Genomic DNA, 19593 nt, shown 5'->3' with positions numbered 1-19593 from the left:
TGTTCTTTTTTGAAGCAAAATTTTTGTTATTCATTGTATTTTTTATGCAATTCAAAGAATGGACCAATCTTGATGTGAATGGAGTAATCATGATATGATCTTGTGGCCGACTCATTGTAAGATATAGACAAAAAAACTCTGTAAGTTTGTATGGTGTTGATTAAGTTAAAATTACGTCTAGATTTTGACAATGTATGTTATCAAATTCTAGTTGTCGATTATCGACAAGATTACAAAACTGGTCATCATAAATGTTATCTGGTACTATGTTGAGAATAGAGAAACTCGTGTTGAATTTTGTGTGTTGTGAATACAGAAGAATATTTTTATTTATAATGAGGAAAATATGCAATAATAAAGAACAAAATTAACATATAATAGTGATAAATATTTGATAAGATGTTTTCGTATAAAATTATATTATATCTTTCAATTTAAAATACCCAAACTATATTTCTAACAGTGATCGATTTTCTTTATTAGACAACTTAATCACTGGATTTCTTTATCAGTGATAGTGTAATATTTGGTGTAATTACATATCTTTTTTTATCTATATATTTCTCTCACAGTCGCTACTCAAGGAAGTACGAATTTTCTTAGGTGTACACAGCATATGGTCAAGAAGTTACATATGAACAAAAAAAAGAAATTTATCTGTTTATCTCCATGGACAATTGACATCTGATTAAACATGAGAACTATTCTATGCAAGAAAAATTCATAGTTGTATTTCTAACATTTGAAGTTGAAAAATTTGGAAGCAGAGAAATTAAAGAAAGACAACATAATGGACTTTAATTTAATTTTACAAAATTAATTTATACGATAAAATCTGTATTTATTTACATACTCTGTGATTTAATTTTATCTTTAAACGAAATTACATCTCAAACAAATTTTGTTAGAAATACATGGATTAAACACATAATAACCAGAAGGAAATTAAAGAAGTGAATCATACTTCATCGCCTGGACTTTAAACCTGCATGCCATGATATAATTAGCTCTCTTCAATTCCCTCCTCTCATCTTCTCTTTTGGAAAGGTTCAGTTATTGGCTTTGTACACTGTAAGAGCATTTGGTGGGTATTTATAGTAGTAAAGAATGTGTATGAATGAAAGCTATACATTTAGCTTCTTATATAATTGCTCAATTCAACCTAACCCTAACCCTAAATTCAGACTAAACCTTTTTCGATCTTTGTTTCATATATCTCTAAATGGTTTTGTGGAACTTAAACCAACTAATAAACAATAAACAATTATGAGAAGTCGAACAAGTCACTGTATATACACACAAAAGTACTAGATTCATGTTTTGTGTACTTATGAATACTTGTTTAAGAATAATAACCTTTTTTGTTTACCTTAATTTGAGTGCATTGAAATAAGACACTATCTCCACTGTTGTGTAGTCTTTTCCAACAGGGGTTTCACCATCTAAATGATATAGGGTTGTGTTATTTTTGTGGGAAAGTAATTGAAAGGAGCATGCATTGATTCATATATGGTCACAACAACACTGTGAAGATCCCTCATCTTTCTGCAACACCATACCAGTGAAGAAAGAGATAACAAACATGCATGTATCATAATCATAATGGAATTCAAACTGTTTTTTCAGATAAAGAAAGATAAGGGAAAACAGTATATAATAAATAAAAAATTGAGATATTAACTGTAATTAAAATTTATAAAAAAAAAACTCAAATTTTTAAAAATTTACTTCAATTAGGGTTTTAGTTTTTTAATATAAGATATTGAAAAAAAGGAACTGTTACATGAATTATTATATATCTTATACAGAACAAAGTTATATTTAAAAGTAATTTTGATAAGAAAAAAAAAGTTGAAGAAAATTTTGATCATGTATTATTGTAGATCAATAAGTTGAAGTTCAAACAGGCATTAAAAGAATAAATTTAATATTCGTAAGACCGACAACAAATTTAAAATGTGTATGGTTCGACGTAAGAAAAAGTACTTGCAATATTTTTTTTTACACAACGTTTGTACTTTTAATAATTTGTGATTTGTTCTTTCAATAATTTGTGATTTGTAATTGTTGTCGGGATATGCCAGAAAAATGATACATTAAAGTACACATGTATTTCTCAAAATAAGCATCTAAATGTAGAATTAAAAGATAATTCTAGCTTTATAAATTGATTTTAAGGATGAGTTTAGTAGAAATAAAAATAAGAAATGAGGAAGAAGGTGAGAAAAAAAAAAGTGGTTTAGTAGGTGAGAATAAAAATGTTATGAATCTCACTTTTTACTTAAATGTGATGAGAAAAAATTTTTGCAATATAACTCATTGTGTTTTATATTTTTAACCTTTTTTAAGATTGAAAGCCTTTCACGATTAATAAAAAGAGGATGTGGTATGCTTTTCAATTTTTTATAATAAAAATATATATTGTAAAAATAACATTATCTATGACATTTTTTTTCTCCTCAGGATGATTGATGTTTATAAAGCTTATATTATTCCAAGAATAAAAAATATGGTTTTTGTTGGGCCGGTAAGCCTTATATTTTGGGCCGATGTTTTATTGGACAGTGGGTGAGGGCCCATTGGCTGACGGTGATGATGGCCGAACACGAAGAGGGGTTAGGGGAAGATTGTTGCAAGGTTGGGAGATGAACAAAAATGGCGTCACTCCGTGGATGAAGCAGCAATGGCGGGGCATAGTGAAAGTCCGTTTGAAATGGGTGAAGAACCGAAGCCTCGACCACGTCATCGACAAGGAAACCGATCTCAAAGCGGCATGCCTCCTGAAAGACGCCATCAACCGCTCCTCCACCGCCTTCCTCACGGCGAAATCTGTGGCAGACTGGCAGAAGCTCCTCGGCCTCACCGTCCCCGTCCTCCGCTTCCTCCGCCGCTACCCCACACTCTTTCAAGAGTTCCCGCACCCGCGCTGGCCCTCTCTTCCCTGCTTCCGCCTCACCGACACTGCACTTTTCCTACACTCCCAGGAACTCGCCCTCCACCAAGCTCACCAAAACGACGCCGTCGAACGCCTCTCCAAGCTCCTCATGATGACCCGCTCACGCGCCCTGTCACTCTATTCCCTCCACTCGCTGAAGTGGGACCTCGGCTTACCCGACTCCTTCGAGAAAACCCTCGTCCCCAACTTCCCTAACGACTTCCAATTCGTCAAGTCCAACGGCGTCGCTTCGCTCAAACTAGCACGATGGCCCGAGGAATACGCTGTGTCCGCGCTGCAGCAGAGAAACGAGTGTGGGACCCACTACCGGGAATTCAAGCGGGGACAATCCGCGTTGGCTTTTCCAATGAAGTTTCCGAGGGGTTACGGCGCGCAGAAGAAGGTGATGACGTGGATGGATGAGTTTCAGAAGCTGCCTTATGTTTCTCCCTATGTTGATTCCTCCAAGATTGATCCCAACAGCGATTTGATGGAGAAGCGCGTGGTTGGGGTTCTGCACGAGCTTTTGAGTTTGACTCTGCACAAGAAAACCAAGAGGAACTACTTGAGGAGCTTGAGGGATGAGTTGAATCTTCCGCACAAGTTTACCCGGATTTTCACCCGGTATCCCGGCATTTTTTACCTCTCATTGAAGTGTAAAACGACCACTATTACTCTCAGGGAAGGGTACCAGAGTGGGAAACTGGTTGACCCGCACCCTCTTGTCCGACATAGAGATAAGTTCTACCGTGTCATGCAGACGGGGCTTCTCTATCGCGGGGATGGGTCATTGAAACATGACGACAACAATTCGTTGGTGGAGAATGATGAGCTAAGAAGCGAGGATTCTGGGGAGGAAGAGGTTGAAACGAGTGATGAACTCTGTGAGGGTGAATCGAGTGATGAACTCTGCGAGGGTGAAGCGAGTGAATAAGTTTTTTGGTGCTGTATTCTGTTTGTATGATACGAGCAACGGGTATTCTCTTCAAAGATAATTTATTTCCTCCTCCGGTTAGTAGTTCTGCTCCTTACTAACTTGTAACTAGCTTGATTGCTTGGTTCTGTTATTATGTATCACACTGTAAGGAACCTGTGTTGACCCTAATATTTGTTTGATATGTCTTGCCCGTAACAGTAGAACATGCCTGTAGTTTGCTATGTTGTTTTTAACTATTTTAACTCATGCCCTCTGGGTGACCTATTTATTGTGTATCTGAACCTTAAAAATAAATTAGATCTGAACTTAAAAGTTCAGCGGTAGAGTGGAAATCCCTTTCTGCTTTCTAGCTATGTTTGTGGATGGGGCTATTTTCTTTATAAACTGTAAATATTCACGGAAGCCAGATGATCACTTGCTATTGCGTCTCTGCTTTAGGTTGATAGATAATTGGATGTGCTTTTTGTCAAATTTTGAACTCTGATATCTGTCGTGCTATTTTTTAGTTGTTCACGTAACTGGGTAAAGGGAACAGAGTTCTTTTAAGTTAGAAACTTGCAGATACTAAGTAGCAACCAACTGTGGACATTATTAACCATGCCATACCAACAGGCTTCACCATTTTTGGCTAATGTCTACTAGATAATAGTGACATTTTGGTGGTATGGTTGCATCTCTTTGAGAGTTATGTAATAGTTAACTTGATTGATTTACATATTTACATTTCTGCTCACTCAAGCCAGGTTCTGCTTGTATGGATTTGTGTGTACGTTTATCTTAATTTTTTTGAGAAATAAATCATGTTAGAATGATAGAGAAATGCAGTATTTGGTATTCAATTGCACAGAAGGATTGAAAACAACTAGGATCCATGTACCTTTATTGGTAATGCGAATAGCACTCTACATCCACATGATCTGCTTCATTTGTGTTTGTAAATATATACTGGTGCTATGTCGGGTAGAAATGGACGGAGTTTATAATCCACATAGTCTTCTGAGTATTGCATGCATCATTAAAATAATCAGTAATGAACGAAATTTCTTTTCTATCTAGGTTTGCAGGAAATGTTATAGGAGTGTAAAGAAGATAATTTCAGGGCAAGGAAGACGATCTCCCTTCAAAAATTTGTTGCAAGCAAATGTTGTGTACCTGTGTCAGCGGTTTTAATCTATCTTGTCCGAGGCCAGTTTATTATCAAGTATGCTGGAGATCACTTACAGAACTCAAACTCGAAGCGAAAATGATTCATAGACATTATTTTGGCTGCTCTATCAACTAATCATGTTACGGTAATCTTTATTTTTCCCAGTCTGGGTATATGTCAACCAGCACTTACGTTTTTTATTGTATGAAAATTTTAGTTAAAAGATGACAGAAATTGAAGGATATTTTTTCTCTGTTGAGGATTTTTGCAACGAAATATTATGGTGCACTCGGTGGTAGTATACTTACGGAGCTTAGAAACAAAAATAAATAAATAAATCCCTATCTCCTTAACATGTCTATTCATTTTTTCACTCGATCACTTCAATGGCTTTATTCAAAGGAGGAATGGACTCACAGTAAGTAGGACATTTCATTTATGGATCTTAAGGACTACATAGGTTTGGGTTTTGAATCTAGTAATCAAATCAATAATGGATTTGAGTGTCTTTTTGTTATGTAAGGATTGATGCTTATAATTTATGAAATTCACATGTTTGGCCACCGATGGATAACATGTTGCACTTATTATATGGTCCAAACTATGAAGAAAATCAAGTTTTGTAAAATTCTAATCCAAAAGGCAATCTCCTACGACCGAATCTCATAAAAACGTTAGGAAAACTATTGAGATTCCCTCATTACAAATTTCACGATGTCATAAGAAAAAAGGAGATATGAAATAATCGCAGTGAATTTGGCCATACCAGATAATGGCATTTTTTGTTTGTATGTACCATTTTTAAATGACTCTGTGGTAATTATGCCACATCCTCCATCTGTTTGCCAGTGATTTTATTGCCTTATTTATCTTGTGCCTCTTTCTCTCAAGAACAAAATAATTGTTCTTTCTTTCTCTATCCCTATGGTATTTTCATGCAGCTTCAGGGACTGTTGCAAAAGTTTAAATTGCCCATGTGTCCTAATTTTTAATTAGGCGTTTTAAAAATATATTTTGGATTAATTTAGATATGTAGTCCAGATTGTATAATTTTAAATATATTTTTGGATCTAAAGGATTTATGCATTACATAATTTGAAATCTATATTAAAAATGTTTTTCAGATTACTGAATAAGTATTTGGATTGTACAATCTGAAAATGTGTTTTGAATTAAACAGATTTTTTAAATTGTGTAATTCAAAATACATTTATGAATTGTATTTTTGCCGCACAGTAAGCAAAACATTACGAGGTGTTGAAAGAAAACGTTGAAATAATTTACCGAACCTCTGGTTGGAGCCTTCATTCTCAAACAAATTCCTTCCTTTACCTATCATGAACAGTTATGGAAAGGGTTATTGTATCATAGATTATCAATTTATACATGAGATTTACTGTACTCTAATTGTTTTTTAACTGTATCATACATTTACTATAACTTTTTTTTCTTAATTCACAATACTTAAACTTAAAATCTTAACACCGAATTTAGAACCCCTTAGACCAATAAGTTATTAGTACTTTAATATGTATAGTCTTTTTTCTCTCTTAAAACCTTAACTTGACACTATTTATGTAACTTTATCGCATAAATATTGATTTGATTAAATAAACTCTTTAACGAGATAAATATATATCAACACAAATTTATTAACAAAAGAGCATTCAAGCAGTCAATTATACCTTAAAAAAAGAATTAATGTAAATATATTCAATCTGCAAATATTTAAAAAATAAGGAAATTGAAAAGATTGAATAATGAAAGAAATTTAAAATGAAAATAATAAATAATATTTGAAAAACTGTCTCACACTATAAAATATCGTAGTCTATCATATAATTCTAAATTTAAAAGACACTATTGCCAAGAGAATAAATAAATCTGAGCTAATTGAAAAATAATAAAAGTGGAAGATACGACAAAATTAAATGTGTGTGGGCCACACATGTCATAAAAAGTCAGCCATTCTACAGACTAAAACTACCCTCTTGGTTTCTAGGACAAACATATTTAATTCGTATAGTCAGAAGAAGAAAAATCGTTTTTAATCTGAATCATGTTGTAAGTTTTAATAAAAACACAAGACACTCTTATCACTCAGTTTAGCAGTGATATTAAATTTTCTTACAAGAAATTTAAGTTACACAATCATCTAAATATTTATTTAATTAAAATTTGAACTAAGTACAATATAGAAAAAAAAATGCAAATTTTCACCAGAAGAAACTTATCTGAATTTTTGGATATCCATATTGAAGTCGCTATCGCATTGGATTTGCAGCTAATAGATGAAATGAATTGCATAATCCAAAATATGTATTTGGTCAACAACTTTTTTTCTTCCATTTTTAGTCGCAACTTCTACCTTGCTTTAAAATATGTATCCTAAGAAATGAAGTTTGGAACTGTCCCACTATTTTCTTTCAGCCTTAGCTTCTCCATTTTTCATTTCCAAAATTCTGAACAATAAGTGCAACCACATTACATTAGTGCGTGAGTTGAAGATACTTAAAATCTTTGCCAGAAAATCAGGAACCAAAAGAAAGCAAAGAAAATGAAAATGGCACCGAACTACCAGAAAAGGAATTATTGAAAATGGTAGAGGATGTGGACACGTCAACAGCATTGCATTGCATTGTAGCCATTGCCTCCCTTAAAAGCTCCTTCTTCTCCTCAAGGTTACCAAATACACCACCCCACCACACTCTTACTTCAAATCCCACGCGCCTACTCTATTATATTTTTCTTTTACTTTTTTAATATTCTATTCCAAAGTAATTGTTAAAATTTCATTCTATTCCATCACTATTGTGAGAAAAGATGCGGAGCACGTGAGAAGCACAAGATGATGAGAAGAGTGTGAGGAACGTGGATTTCCTCCAATCAAAAGAAAAAGAAGGCATGGAATAACCTGCGACACTTCCACTCAGTCAAAACCCTTTTCAAGAACCATGTCACTTGCTCCAACCAACAACACCGATTCTATTTACTTTTCCTTCTTACTTCTCCTCGTACTTCATGCGTGCCCACAACTACGATCCTTAATATACACCATATGTATTTTCACCTACTTAAATATAATTTTATTTCCTAAATTTAGATGGAAAATTAAAATTTATTTCTTTTATATTTTAATATATTTTGGTCTATAAATAATAGCTATTATATTTAGATTTTTTATTTGATAGGGTTGGGTGGATGGTGTGTCACAGACACGCACTTCTCATGCGTGTGTTTTTAGAAGGTGAAGAAGCTGTCGTGTTCCTTTTTAAGAAAGAGTGGGAGTGTGTTTGCATTGCATACATTACATTTACATACATTGTCCCATTCCACAGCTTCTGCTGTTTTGTGTGTATCTGAGAGAGAGAGTGATCTGAGGAAGAAGATGGGTCGTTTGGCGACATTATCGGAAGAACCCATAAACGAACAAGAGAAGAGAAGCAGGTCGTGCAAGAAATGGCGGAACTGGAACTGGATAAAGACGCACTTCTTCCACAAGAAACCTGACCTCAAGATCTTGCTCAGCGTCCTCGCTTGTCCTCTCTTCCCCGTCCCTCCCCACTCCAAACCCCACGCCCCCCTCAACCAGCTCTCCTCCTCCGCTCAGTATATCATCCAGCACTTCACCGCCGCCACCGGCTGCCGCAACCTCCACACCACCGTCAGAAATGTCTTCGCCACCGGCAAGGTCGAAATGTGGGTCGTCGACGACGTCGGCAACACCGGGGTCTCCGAGAGAGGCTGCTTTGTCATATGGCAAATGCTCCCCGACAAGTGGCAGATTGAGCTCGTCGTCGCAGCTCAGAAGGTTGTCGCCGGCAGTGATGGCACCGTCGCTTGGCGCCACACCCCCTGGATTGGCGCACACGCCGCCAAAGGCGGCGTCCGTCCCCTTCGACGCGCCGTTCAGGCAAGTTCAATCGTTAATTTTAAGTTTACATGTCTTCATGTTCTATCTATTATTTCTTTTTTATGTATTATCAAGATGAATCTGAAAAGGATAACCTCTGAAAAATTGAAAATAAAAAATGATTTTAACAGTTAAAATACTAAACTTAAAGGACTAAAGATAGTTTTGAAATATCATTGTAGTCTCTCATATATAATATATTTAAAAATTAAAATGATATTTAAAGATTTAAAATCAAATCCATCTTAAATGGCTAAAGATATAATTAAATAAAAATTGAAATCGGGGTCATGCAAAACGTAAAAGTAAAATTGGGAAGATCATAAACTTTAGTAATCTGAATTGTTTAATAGTTTGTCCATTACCTGTTGTCTTAATAAATTATAATTAGTGGCGTGTCCTTGGTTTGTTTCGGGGTAGTAAGTAAGATTTGTTGATATTTAATTCCGATAGTGTTGTTGGTCGTGTTTATCGGATCCGAGTCCCAATCTAGTGAGAGTGAATTTTAAATTCCGGTGGCTCTTGATCGAGCCTTGGCTATGAAAAATAAGAGTTACGAATGTTTAAGCCACTTTAGAAATGAAATATCTGATGTAAATGATACGCACCACTCCTAATTAAATTAACGTTTTTGAATTTTCTTTTCAAAATTCACGAATGCTGGTTGCTGAGGGTTATGGTTCATTTGAATTAATCTCGGAACAATTTTTCCACAAATGACAGGCCAATATAACGAATGGATCTTTTTTTCCTACTAAATTCCCTTCATTTGTTGCATCTAACCACATTCCTCTGTTTCCTTTTCTTATTTATGGAGGGGCCTATGATGATGACCATGTGTGATTGTTTTGGCACGACTTACTTAATTCAAGATTCTCTTATAAAAAAATAAAAAAAAAGTCTTCAAAGATTACTAAGATCTTATTGTGTGTGTTAACCACCACATTGCAAACATAATTTCGAAATTCATTCTGTAACCAGAGTTGGGAAAAAAAAAAAAGTAGTTTGTGGGGGAAAAAGTGGGTTTGGGTCTAGCATGAAGAAGTAGGTGATTTGACATGATCGGCATCTTAAGGTGGTGGGTTTGGCAAATTGGCAGTGACTGGTTGTGTGAGAGCCACAGTCTTAAACCAGAATTGACTTGTACTATTGTTGTAGGGACTGGACCCATTGGCAGTGTGTGGTGTATTCTCCGCGGCGCAATACATGGGAGAAAAAGAAATGTCAGGCATGGATTGTTTCGTGCTAAAGCTTTCAGCAGATCAGAAGGAGCTGGTTGAACGGAGCGACAACACTGCTGAGATGATCAAGCACGTTGCATTTGGTTACTTCAGCCAGAGAAATGGTCTACTGGTGCACCTAGAGGATTCCTACCTCACCAGGATTCAATCCCCTGGGACACACCCCACGTATTGGGAGACCACAATGTCAACAAAAATTGATGATTACCGAATGGTGGATGGTGTGATGATTGCACATGCTGGGCATTCAACCGTGATGATCACAAGGTTCGGGGACAATCTGAAGACAGGCCCTGCCATCACACGGTTGGAAGAGTCGTGGAGCATTGATGATGTTGCATTCAACGTCCAAGGCCTCTCCATGGACTGCTTCATACCCCCCAAAGAACTCAACAGAGACTACCCTCAACAGGATCTTCATTGGAGATCACCCTTGCATACATGATTTACTTATAATAATAATAATGCTTACTAACTGTTACTTAACATATAAAATATATGTAGATTGGTTTGTAATTGTGTATTACTGATCTTGGGCATAGATAACAGATTTGGCCATGTGATTGGGGGCATCATAGGTGTCTGTCGGCTATTATTTGTCCATGGAATGTTACTTTTTTGGGTTCCTTGTATTGAAATAGGCTGGATTTGTGGCCGGTTTGTTGGGTACCTTTTGGCTGCTTTAGACTCATGTAAACAACTGTAAAACTCACCTTCTTATGCCACTTCACTCTCTCATATCTTCCTCGCCTTTTTCTTAAATCATCTTTTAATTATTTATTGATTTTATTTAGTGATATGATATGATGATATAAAAGTAATTGGAGTGGTAGATTAAAATTGAGTAAAAAAAAGTTGTTCCAAATATCTAAACTATCTATTTTTTCAGTGACCCCGTACTACTTATAATTTTCATAATTTATATCTAGTTTGCAAAGAATTTTTACTGTGACTTATTGGTTGACTAATTAGTCTTTAAATTTGTTAAGAAGATGAGCAACGGTATTTAAAAAAGGAAAATTCAAGTTAATATAAAAGCAGTTATTATTTTCTTTTTATGCAACAGTTCAAAAGTTAATATAGCAAGGTTAATTCACAAATTGCTATACAATACCTGGATAATTTAGGTTTTTTTCTTTTTCGAACATGTGAAAATGTGGGAAGAAGGTATGAAGGTTCTAAAAAAAGTTTTCTCAAATATTATGTATATGCTAAACTGAATGATTGAATGATACAATACAAACCAAATATTCATAAATAGAAGGTGTTAAGTGCAACAGTGATGCAAACTAACTTGAGCCATGAAGCCCACAATGGCTATACATGGATGCTTGTAGGCTTCTACTTCCTGCACCTCCTAATTTTTTAAATGAATAATATAAGTTAAATGTCTACCTATGCACTACTACACTAGAAATGACTTTCGAAACCGTCATTCTGAAGTAAAATAAAAAATAATATATCATTTGAAAATGACTTTTAAACACCTGCTTTAGATTTTTATATTTTGTACTCCAAATTGGGTGTTCTGAAATATAAAAAAACTTTTGGAATAAATAGTGCTTTAGAAAGTATTTTCAGATCCAGAAATATCTTCAGAAACATTCATTTTAATTTTGTTTTCTTACATTCCTCATAAAATTTTTGAAAGTCATTTTTTGGATTTAAAAATATCTTCCGAACATCCAATCCGAAAAATATTTAAGGTAAGAAGGTGTAGGGATTTTTATTATATTTTTAATGAGGGATTGTTTGGAAAGTATCACTTTTATGGGGGTGCAATTAGAAAAACAGAGAGGTGCAGGAAGTAAGAAGCAGACATACTTGTATGTGAAGCCCATTTAGGTATTGGTGATGTATATAGATGTGATATTTGTATTCGTGTTCCGGTAATTTTTTTTTCCTGCACCTCGATAAAAATATTCTACTGTATAGTTTGATTGGGAATGTTTTAAATTGAGGGGTTTGTAAAATTTTTGAATTATGGATAGAGAAACCAAAAGAAAGATTTAATGTTTCAGACACATAATAATGATTATGGTCCATATAATTTTAAACATTTCAGAAAGTTTATGAAAAGTAAGAATTAATTCTTAAATACTACAAAGACAGACTGAAAAAAACACATACTAATCAAATAATATGAATAATGAAGAGGAGAAAGATAAACTTTGTGGAGTTTTCAAATGAAGAGACATAACAACAACTTATCAAAAAATTTCATGTCCTCCAAAGTTAATCTCAAACTTGTGTGAGCTACTATACTTCACAATATTTCATTTCAGTAGAATCCAAAATTGTGTTTAGCTTAACAACCTAAATCGTGTCATATAGTTTATATATTACATACCAAAAAGAAGGAAAACAAATTATTAGTTGATTAATCAAATAAATTTTTAGATGTTTGTTATTTATTATGTCAAAGTTTATTAATGAATAACAATAATAAATTACAGGGTTAAATATATTTTTTATTTATCAACTTTCATTAGAAATTGGAATTAGTATCTATTTGAAATTTTGATTCAATTTAGTCCTCTAGTTTTATAAATGTGTGAATTTAGTCATTTTAACCAAATTTTGTTAACTTTATTTTACGTTTCAAATGCATCTCATGATAACATTTGAGTTGTTTATACCGTTTGATACATTTTTGCTTTAATGTTAGATGTGTAACACGTTTGAAACGTGATATGAACTTGATAAAAATTGGTTAAAATAATTAAATTCACACATTTATAAAGATAGAAAACTAAATTGGTTTAAAATTTCAAAAATAAATTAATTACAATTTATATTTTAAAAGTTAAGGACCACAAATATATTTTAATCTTAAATTATATATAATCTTACAAATCTTTTGAATCATCACAATAGAGCCTTAATAGCCAGCAAACCCAACAATATTCTCAAAACTAAAAAAATGGCACATCCACACTCAACAACACCTCAAAACATCTAGAGACAAAACTAAAACATGTGAGTCTAAGGAAATATCAAGAAATCTACTAAAGAAGGATTTTTGTGGTTAAACTAGTTTATGAATTATCAAACTCATTTAGAAAGGAGTTGCAGATCCCTTTACCCATCATTTGATGTCCTTTTGAGTTAAGCAGCTTCTCCGCCCTCCATTGGAGTTTGTTTTACTTTTTTAATTCACTCATAAAAAGTTGTATGAACTCTTATTTCATTCTACAAAGAAAAATAATGATATTTTGATAGTTAAATTTTGAAAATTTTTCAATAATTTAAGATGATATCTTTTAAATGATTTTCGAATACAAATAAATAAAAAAATGAAAAAAATCACTTAAAATATGGTAAAAATTATCGAGTAATTATTAAAAAATTATTTTTCTTCCGTAAAGAAAAGTGTTTTTCCTATGCTCTTTACGCACTTTAAATTTAATAAAAATTAACATTTTATGAAATGTTTGGTGTCCTTCGTTTTAGAGAATTTCTAAGTCATGAATAAGCATGATAATATTTCTATAGTGTATTCTTCATATTCTTACCTTTTTTATTTTATATTTTATTTCATACTTCGTTTCCTTGCCTATTTTATTTTTCATTTCACACTGTTTATTTGAAAACTTCATTTTTTATTTCACACTTTATTTACTTGATGATGATTGCAAGTTTAATAAAGTATCTAGACAAATGTTATTAAGTTTAAATCCTTTTATTGAATTAATACGTCTGTTTTTTTTTTCAAATTTAAAAACAATTACATCACAATAAAATATGTCTAATAAGAAGAAAAAGATGATACGACAACTTCAAATTAAGATATTTTGTTTTATAAATTATTTCCAATCCTTACAAAAATAATATAAACAGTTTTAAATATAAGTTTTGCTTAACATTTTGTAACTTTTAGTTATTATTTCATCTATAAGTATAAGTAAAATATGAATAATAAATATGGTACAATTATATAATTATATAAGCAGTTAACAATAAAAGAAATGAGAATTAAATACAAGAAATTATATATAGTAATAATCTAAATAGGCTCCAATCTTGTAGTACCAACTTGAGTGTTTTTACCGAAAAAAAAACAGAAAAGAAATGGCAAGTGGTGTGATATTATTATTGTTATGGAAATTTCCAATATTTGATTAGATTTTGAGTGGCCTAACAGAAGAATCAAAGTGTGACAGTAATTTAAGTTTGAATGCATTTATTGCGTCCTATCTGTCATCCAATATTAACCAACTAACTCTTTCAGCTGGACCCTCTCAATTAGTTATCGATCACAATCAACAATCTCATGTTCTCTATTTTTTCCTATTACCAAAACTTTTAGGAAATTTTTAATTAAAGCTACTAAAATTATAATAATCAATTTCAATATTTACGAAAAAAAAACTCAAACAAATGAATGAAATTTAAAAATAAAAAATCCCATGGCATAAATTTCTCAGCTATAGGGTGGACTATCTTAATTTATGGCTCACCGGTTGTCCATCACAATGACCTGTGATAGAAGGTAGATTTTTTTGAGGAATTCTTTTAACATAATTGTGTGTTGTTCCAAATTTCCACTGTTTTATCAAGAAAAACGAATTTGCAGATACATCCCAAATCTCAATCTCGTACTAGGACTCAAATGTAATTTACAGAAATAATGTTAGCTTGCATGAAATAAATGAATCTTAGTTGTTGATTATTTTGTTAACATATCTAATGGTAAATTTTAATGTCTCACGATTTCAGTGCTTCACAGGATCATGACCTTTTTCACTTAATAGAATTTCCACGAAAAGAAAAAGAAGAAAGAGGGTTTTTTTTTACCGTTAACGCGTTGAAATGTGAAGCTTCTTCTCCTTAAAGCTATACTGTTCTCCGCCAGCCAAATTCCACCGAATCCGTGGACTATAGTCCAAAGAATATAAAATTTCATGGCTCACAAATATCTTCCTGTTTCTCATTATTCAAAAGCAATAGAAAATAAATAAAAGTTAAGTTTTTCACCCTTCTCTTTTATTTTGGAGGATATAAAGAAATAAATAAAGTTGAATTTTATGAAGAATAGTTTCCTCTATCTTCCACGGTCCAATTTTGATTCAGCCATTCATTTTCCTGCGAGTCTCCTTTGTTTTTCTTTCTCGGTTCCTCTCTTCTTCTTTTTCCCAAACCAACACCCAGAAAGAGGGAGGGAGAAGAAGAAGAAGAAAAAGAAGAAGAATGGAGGGTGAGGGTGCGGCAGTGTGGCAAGGTGCGGTTTTGGGTGGAATACTTTTCTGGATTGTTTCTGCTTCCTACCTCGACGTTACTCGCAAGCTTAGATCTTTGTTTCAACCTTGGGTTTCTCATCATGTTGAAACTCAAACCTCTGTTGTCCTTAAGATCCAGGTAACTCTCAAATTCCACCCCAATTTTGCCTTCGATTTAAACATAGTTTTCTATTCTCCCAAAGCTGTGAGCTTTTTTAACTTTTTGGTGTACGAGTTGAATTTTTCTTTCTGGGGTGCAGAGTTACGGGTCTGGGTTCCTGGATGCACTTTTCTCAGGGTTGTCTTGCGTTGTTTCTGTGCCCTTCTACACTGGTTTTCTCCCTCTGCTGTTCTGGGTACGAACTACATGTTATGTTGGTGATGTCAGACACCTGAGATTATGGCTTTGAAGAATTATATTTTGTTTGTGTAGAGTGGACATGGCAAACTGGCGAGGCAGATGACGTTGTTGATGGCGTTTTGTGATTATCTTGGTAACTGCATAAAGGTATGTGTTGTTTGTTTGCTTGTATTTAATGATTTAATTCAACATTGGATTCGGCCATTTGTTATATTATTAAATGCTTCTGATATTATTTGTGACTCAACAGGATGTGGTTTCAGCCCCAAGACCTGCTTCTCCACCTGTCAAGAGAGTAACTGCCACAAAAGATGAAGAAGAGAATGCGTTAGAATATGGATTGCCTTCTTCTCACACCCTCAACACAGTTTGCTTATCTGGGTATTTATTATTCTTTGTTTTTATTTGCTTTTATTTCTGTCATATTCTGAGCATGTCCTTAGATGGGTGAGTGAGTGTTTATGCATTTGGATTCTGTCCTGAGTTCTGTTACTCTGTTCTGCCTTCCAAACTACCGTGATGGACACTGATTTTGAGATTTCAAAATATATTAAAAATATTTTTAAAGTACTTTTAATGTTCGGTAAAGAACAACACAAAAAAAACTCAGTAAAGAATCTGAACTCAAGTGATTATGTCATGTTATAAAGGTTCCTAGTATTTGGCAAAATGGCTGTTGAGATGTTACAAACGTTATCTGGCCTGGGAACTGATCAAATGCTCAGGTAGCATGCCTTATAAGTCAAGTTAGGTGGTTAAACTTACTTTTCATCCTTTGTATTTTCTGGTTCAAGGAAGGAAAGTAAAAATTAAATGAAAAAGTAAAGAGGTGGAAATGTGTTTGCAATGCTAGATTATCTGTTGAGAGAGATGAAACCTTTGCTTTCAACTCTCGTGGTTGTCATTAATGGATTACTTTCCTTGGAACGGATGTTTGTCAGCTACCTTCTGCACTATGTCCTGACTCATACTCAAATTCAAGGTGCCTATGTTACTTATCTTGGAATTTCTCTTGCCTTCATGCTGGTGCTTCTCATTGGTTTGGGTAGGTCTTGTAATCATTAGCAGCTTCCTCTTGTTGGTCTATTTCACTGCAAATCAATGATTTTTTTTTTTCCGGTATTTTTGCAGGAAGAATTTATCTTGGCATGCATAGTGTGGTTGATGTTCTTGCTGGCCTTCTTTTTGGATTGCTGATCCTTGCATTCTGGCTTACGGTTCATGAACACATAGACAATTTTGTGATCTCAGGACAAAATGGTATTCTGTCTTCTAATCAATAAATTCATAAGATGATAACTTCACACTTTGTTATAATCACAGCACTTGCTGGTGTTCAGATTGTAGAAACTAGATTATTTTTTTACATTAAAAACCTATATTCTCAAGGTATTAAAGATTCCCCCTTGATTTCTTAAGCATTTTTTTTTTTTTGCTTATAAATTGATTGAAACTATGTAATTTTTTATGTACAACTAACTTTCTCCAACTTTTATCTCGATTTAATCTGTTTTTGCTGCAGTTACATCCTTTTGGGCTGTCTTGAGCTTCCTCTTGCTTTTTGCTTATCCTACACCTGAACTTCCAACTCCAAGCTTCGAGTTTCACACTGCATTCAATGGTGTTGCACTGGGAATTGTAAGCTCTTACTCACCCTTAGACATCATCTTAATTTGTTTCATTTTTCTTCTTATATTGTAAATGAATCTACACAAGATCAAGTAACATCTTCATAGTATAAGGATAAACAGTTAAACAAAATTAGTGAAAACAAGATTTTGGAATATAACACTCATTTAAAGTCATAGACCTTAAGATACAATTCTCTAGACAACTTTCAACATTAACAGCAACACCAGATCAGAATTTAAAATCTAAGTGCGACTATGTTTTATTGGGTTTTGGATGGTGACTTCACTGAAATGATTTAAACCAGCCACCTTAAATCTAACATTGTTCCTCTAATGGCATGTAGTAGTAATGTTTAGGTGAAAATGCTTCATATAAATTTATGCAGAGTAGCTATATAGAATAGAGTGTTGGACGTTTGATTTGGTCAAATGCCAAGTTGATCAGGTTCTTGACAGTGATCAAATTGGACACAAGACTTGACAATTTTATTGAAGGAAAAAGATGAACCCTTAAACCGTGCCTGAGTAAGCCGTTTGTTAGGAATTGTAGCAGTTTTTAGAAAGTGAAGTAAGGGGGGCAAAATGGGGGAACTAATGAGTTATGGTTAGTTAGTTTGGTAAGAAAGTTATCTCTGTAGAGCTTAGGCCGTAGGGGTATTTGGGGAAGTTAGAATAAAGTTCTTTCTCAGGATTTGTTATGATAGTTCTCCAATGTCAACTCAACATGCCAAGGGCCAGAGAAGAGTTGTGCTATGTTTTTGGGTTAATTGAATTACTATTCCCTTTAAATTTATACATTCTTCTGGTTTGAATATAATAACAAAACTTAATTCATAATGATTAAAAAAGCTAGTCAGTAACATTTAATTGTACTAATTTCATTTAGAAAAGAAGTATTTTCCTTAATTTGTTCTTCTTTGATGAACTTGTACTTGATTTCTATTCTAGAATAAAAGAGAAGGAATAAAACCCTAAATAAGCGAAGGTCATTTGGAGATTGACTCGTCAAATAAGATAAAAGTAGTTTATGTTTGTTCAATAAAATTAAAATAAATCGGAAATATTTATCCAAAGTGATAAAAGATGACAAATTTTATAGTTAATTATAAAAATACCGAGATTTAATATTTTTTATAATTTATTACATATATTATTCATTTTCGCATAATTTGATTATTAACTTTGATAATTATAATCTTATATTTTAGAAAATTGTAGAAGGAAGAAAATAGATAATAAAAGCTGTGATAAATGAAGATATATAATAAAATAAAGTTGCAATTATATTTGATCATAGCGGTGTTTCGTACTTTATACTTATGAAATGGTGGTGTTGTTCAGGTGGCTGGAGTACAGCAAACATACCATCAATTTCACCATGGCGACGTTCCTCGTTTGTTTTCTTCTGAAATGAGTGTGGCTGTATTTGCGGGAAGGATGCTGGTGGGTATACCTACAATTTTAACTGTGAAATTCTGCAGTAAGGCTCTTGCAAAATGGATCATTCCTATGGTAGCAAATACTTTAGGCATTCCAATAAAATCAACCAGCTATATACCCACATTGAATGGATCCGCTGCGCTCAAAAAGACTGATAAACTCAGACAAGGTTACTTCCAAAAGCTCCTTTCGCGGCATAAGGCATTCGATGTTGATACCGGAATTAGATTTCTTCAGTACGCAGGTCTTGCCTGGTCTGTAGTTGACTTAGTGCCGTCGCTTTTTTCATACATGAGTTTGTGATCACACGCTTACAAATTTTGGAAAAATTCTGTATAGCCAGCCAGATATCATGTCATCGAGGAACATAACACTAGTCTCTCCACACGGTTTAATTTTAACGTGAGAATCCGTTCCGGATGTTTACAATTTTTGCGCAAAAGTGTAAAGATTTCTTCATACATTATTAATTTCCTTTCAGATTGCAATTTTTTTTCAATTAATTCCATGCCAATAGCACGGAAATAAAAAGGCTTAATTTATGTCCGGAAAAATACCTTTGAAGTTGTAGCTTTGCACCCTATCCACCAATAAAACTATAGCAAATAGACCAAATAGACGTAGCAAATTCAATTTTATTTTACTTTTACCATAGCCCCACGGTGTTATATTTTACTAAAGCACTTTAATTTTTAATTAATATTAAACGACAAACATCGTACGACGTGCATAGAAAACAAGTCTATCTTGGTGAGCGGAGCTAACCTCA

At 33.5% G+C, this 19593-nt stretch overlaps 3 protein-coding genes across 3 annotated transcripts; all 3 read left to right on the top strand.

The window, feature by feature from the left end:
- Positions 1-2565: 2565 nt before the first annotated feature.
- On the top strand, positions 2566-5295 carry LOC114164383 (Ubiquitin carboxyl-terminal hydrolase family protein). The gene is made up of 2 exons (XM_028049037.2): positions 2566-3946; positions 4929-5295. Exon 1 carries the CDS (start codon positions 2646-2648, stop codon positions 3867-3869), a length of 1224 nt encoding a protein of 407 aa, XP_027904838.2. The 5' UTR covers positions 2566-2645; the 3' UTR covers positions 3870-3946; positions 4929-5295.
- A 3018-nt stretch (positions 5296-8313) lies between these two features.
- Positions 8314-10913, top strand: LOC114176167 (uncharacterized). Its single transcript, XM_028061116.2, has 2 exons — positions 8314-8932; positions 10091-10913. Exons 1-2 carry the CDS (start codon positions 8408-8410, stop codon positions 10616-10618), a joined length of 1053 nt encoding a protein of 350 aa, XP_027916917.1. The 5' UTR covers positions 8314-8407; the 3' UTR covers positions 10619-10913.
- Positions 10914-15177: 4264 nt separating this feature from the next.
- SPP1 (Phosphatidic acid phosphatase (PAP2) family protein) lies at positions 15178-19253 on the top strand. The gene is made up of 8 exons (XM_028082292.2): positions 15178-15531; positions 15653-15748; positions 15826-15900; positions 16004-16134; positions 16695-16798; positions 16885-17013; positions 17276-17391; positions 18726-19253. The coding sequence occupies exons 1-8, from the start codon at positions 15364-15366 to the stop codon at positions 19125-19127; spliced, it is 1221 nt and encodes a 406-aa protein (XP_027938093.1). The 5' UTR covers positions 15178-15363; the 3' UTR covers positions 19128-19253.
- The last annotated feature ends 340 nt before the right edge of the window (positions 19254-19593 follow it).

Source organism: Vigna unguiculata, chromosome 1 (genome assembly GCF_037176805.1).
Source record: "Vigna unguiculata cultivar grain cowpea cultivar isolate G323 ecotype 2 chromosome 1, ASM3717680v1, whole genome shotgun sequence".
Taxonomy (NCBI): domain Eukaryota; kingdom Viridiplantae; phylum Streptophyta; class Magnoliopsida; order Fabales; family Fabaceae; genus Vigna; species Vigna unguiculata.
Note: the sequence above shows the minus strand (reverse complement) of the source record. Positions and strands in the feature narration are given on the sequence as shown.

Excerpts from the sequence above, each read along its gene's own strand:
- LOC114176167 (XM_028061116.2), top strand. The coding sequence starts at position 8,408 with ATGGGTCGTTTGGCGACATTATCGGAAGAACCCATAAACGAACAAGAG. Across the intron at positions 8,933-10,090 it reads CCCTTCGACGCGCCGTTCAG|GGACTGGACCCATTGGCAGT; the intron begins GCAAGTTCAATC and ends CTATTGTTGTAG.
- LOC114164383 (XM_028049037.2), top strand. The coding sequence starts at position 2,646 with ATGAACAAAAATGGCGTCACTCCGTGGATGAAGCAGCAATGGCGGGGC.
- SPP1 (XM_028082292.2), top strand. The coding sequence starts at position 15,364 with ATGGAGGGTGAGGGTGCGGCAGTGTGGCAAGGTGCGGTTTTGGGTGGA. Across the intron at positions 15,532-15,652 it reads CTGTTGTCCTTAAGATCCAG|AGTTACGGGTCTGGGTTCCT; the intron begins GTAACTCTCAAA and ends TCTGGGGTGCAG. Across the intron at positions 16,799-16,884 it reads GGTGCTTCTCATTGGTTTGG|GAAGAATTTATCTTGGCATG; the intron begins GTAGGTCTTGTA and ends GTATTTTTGCAG.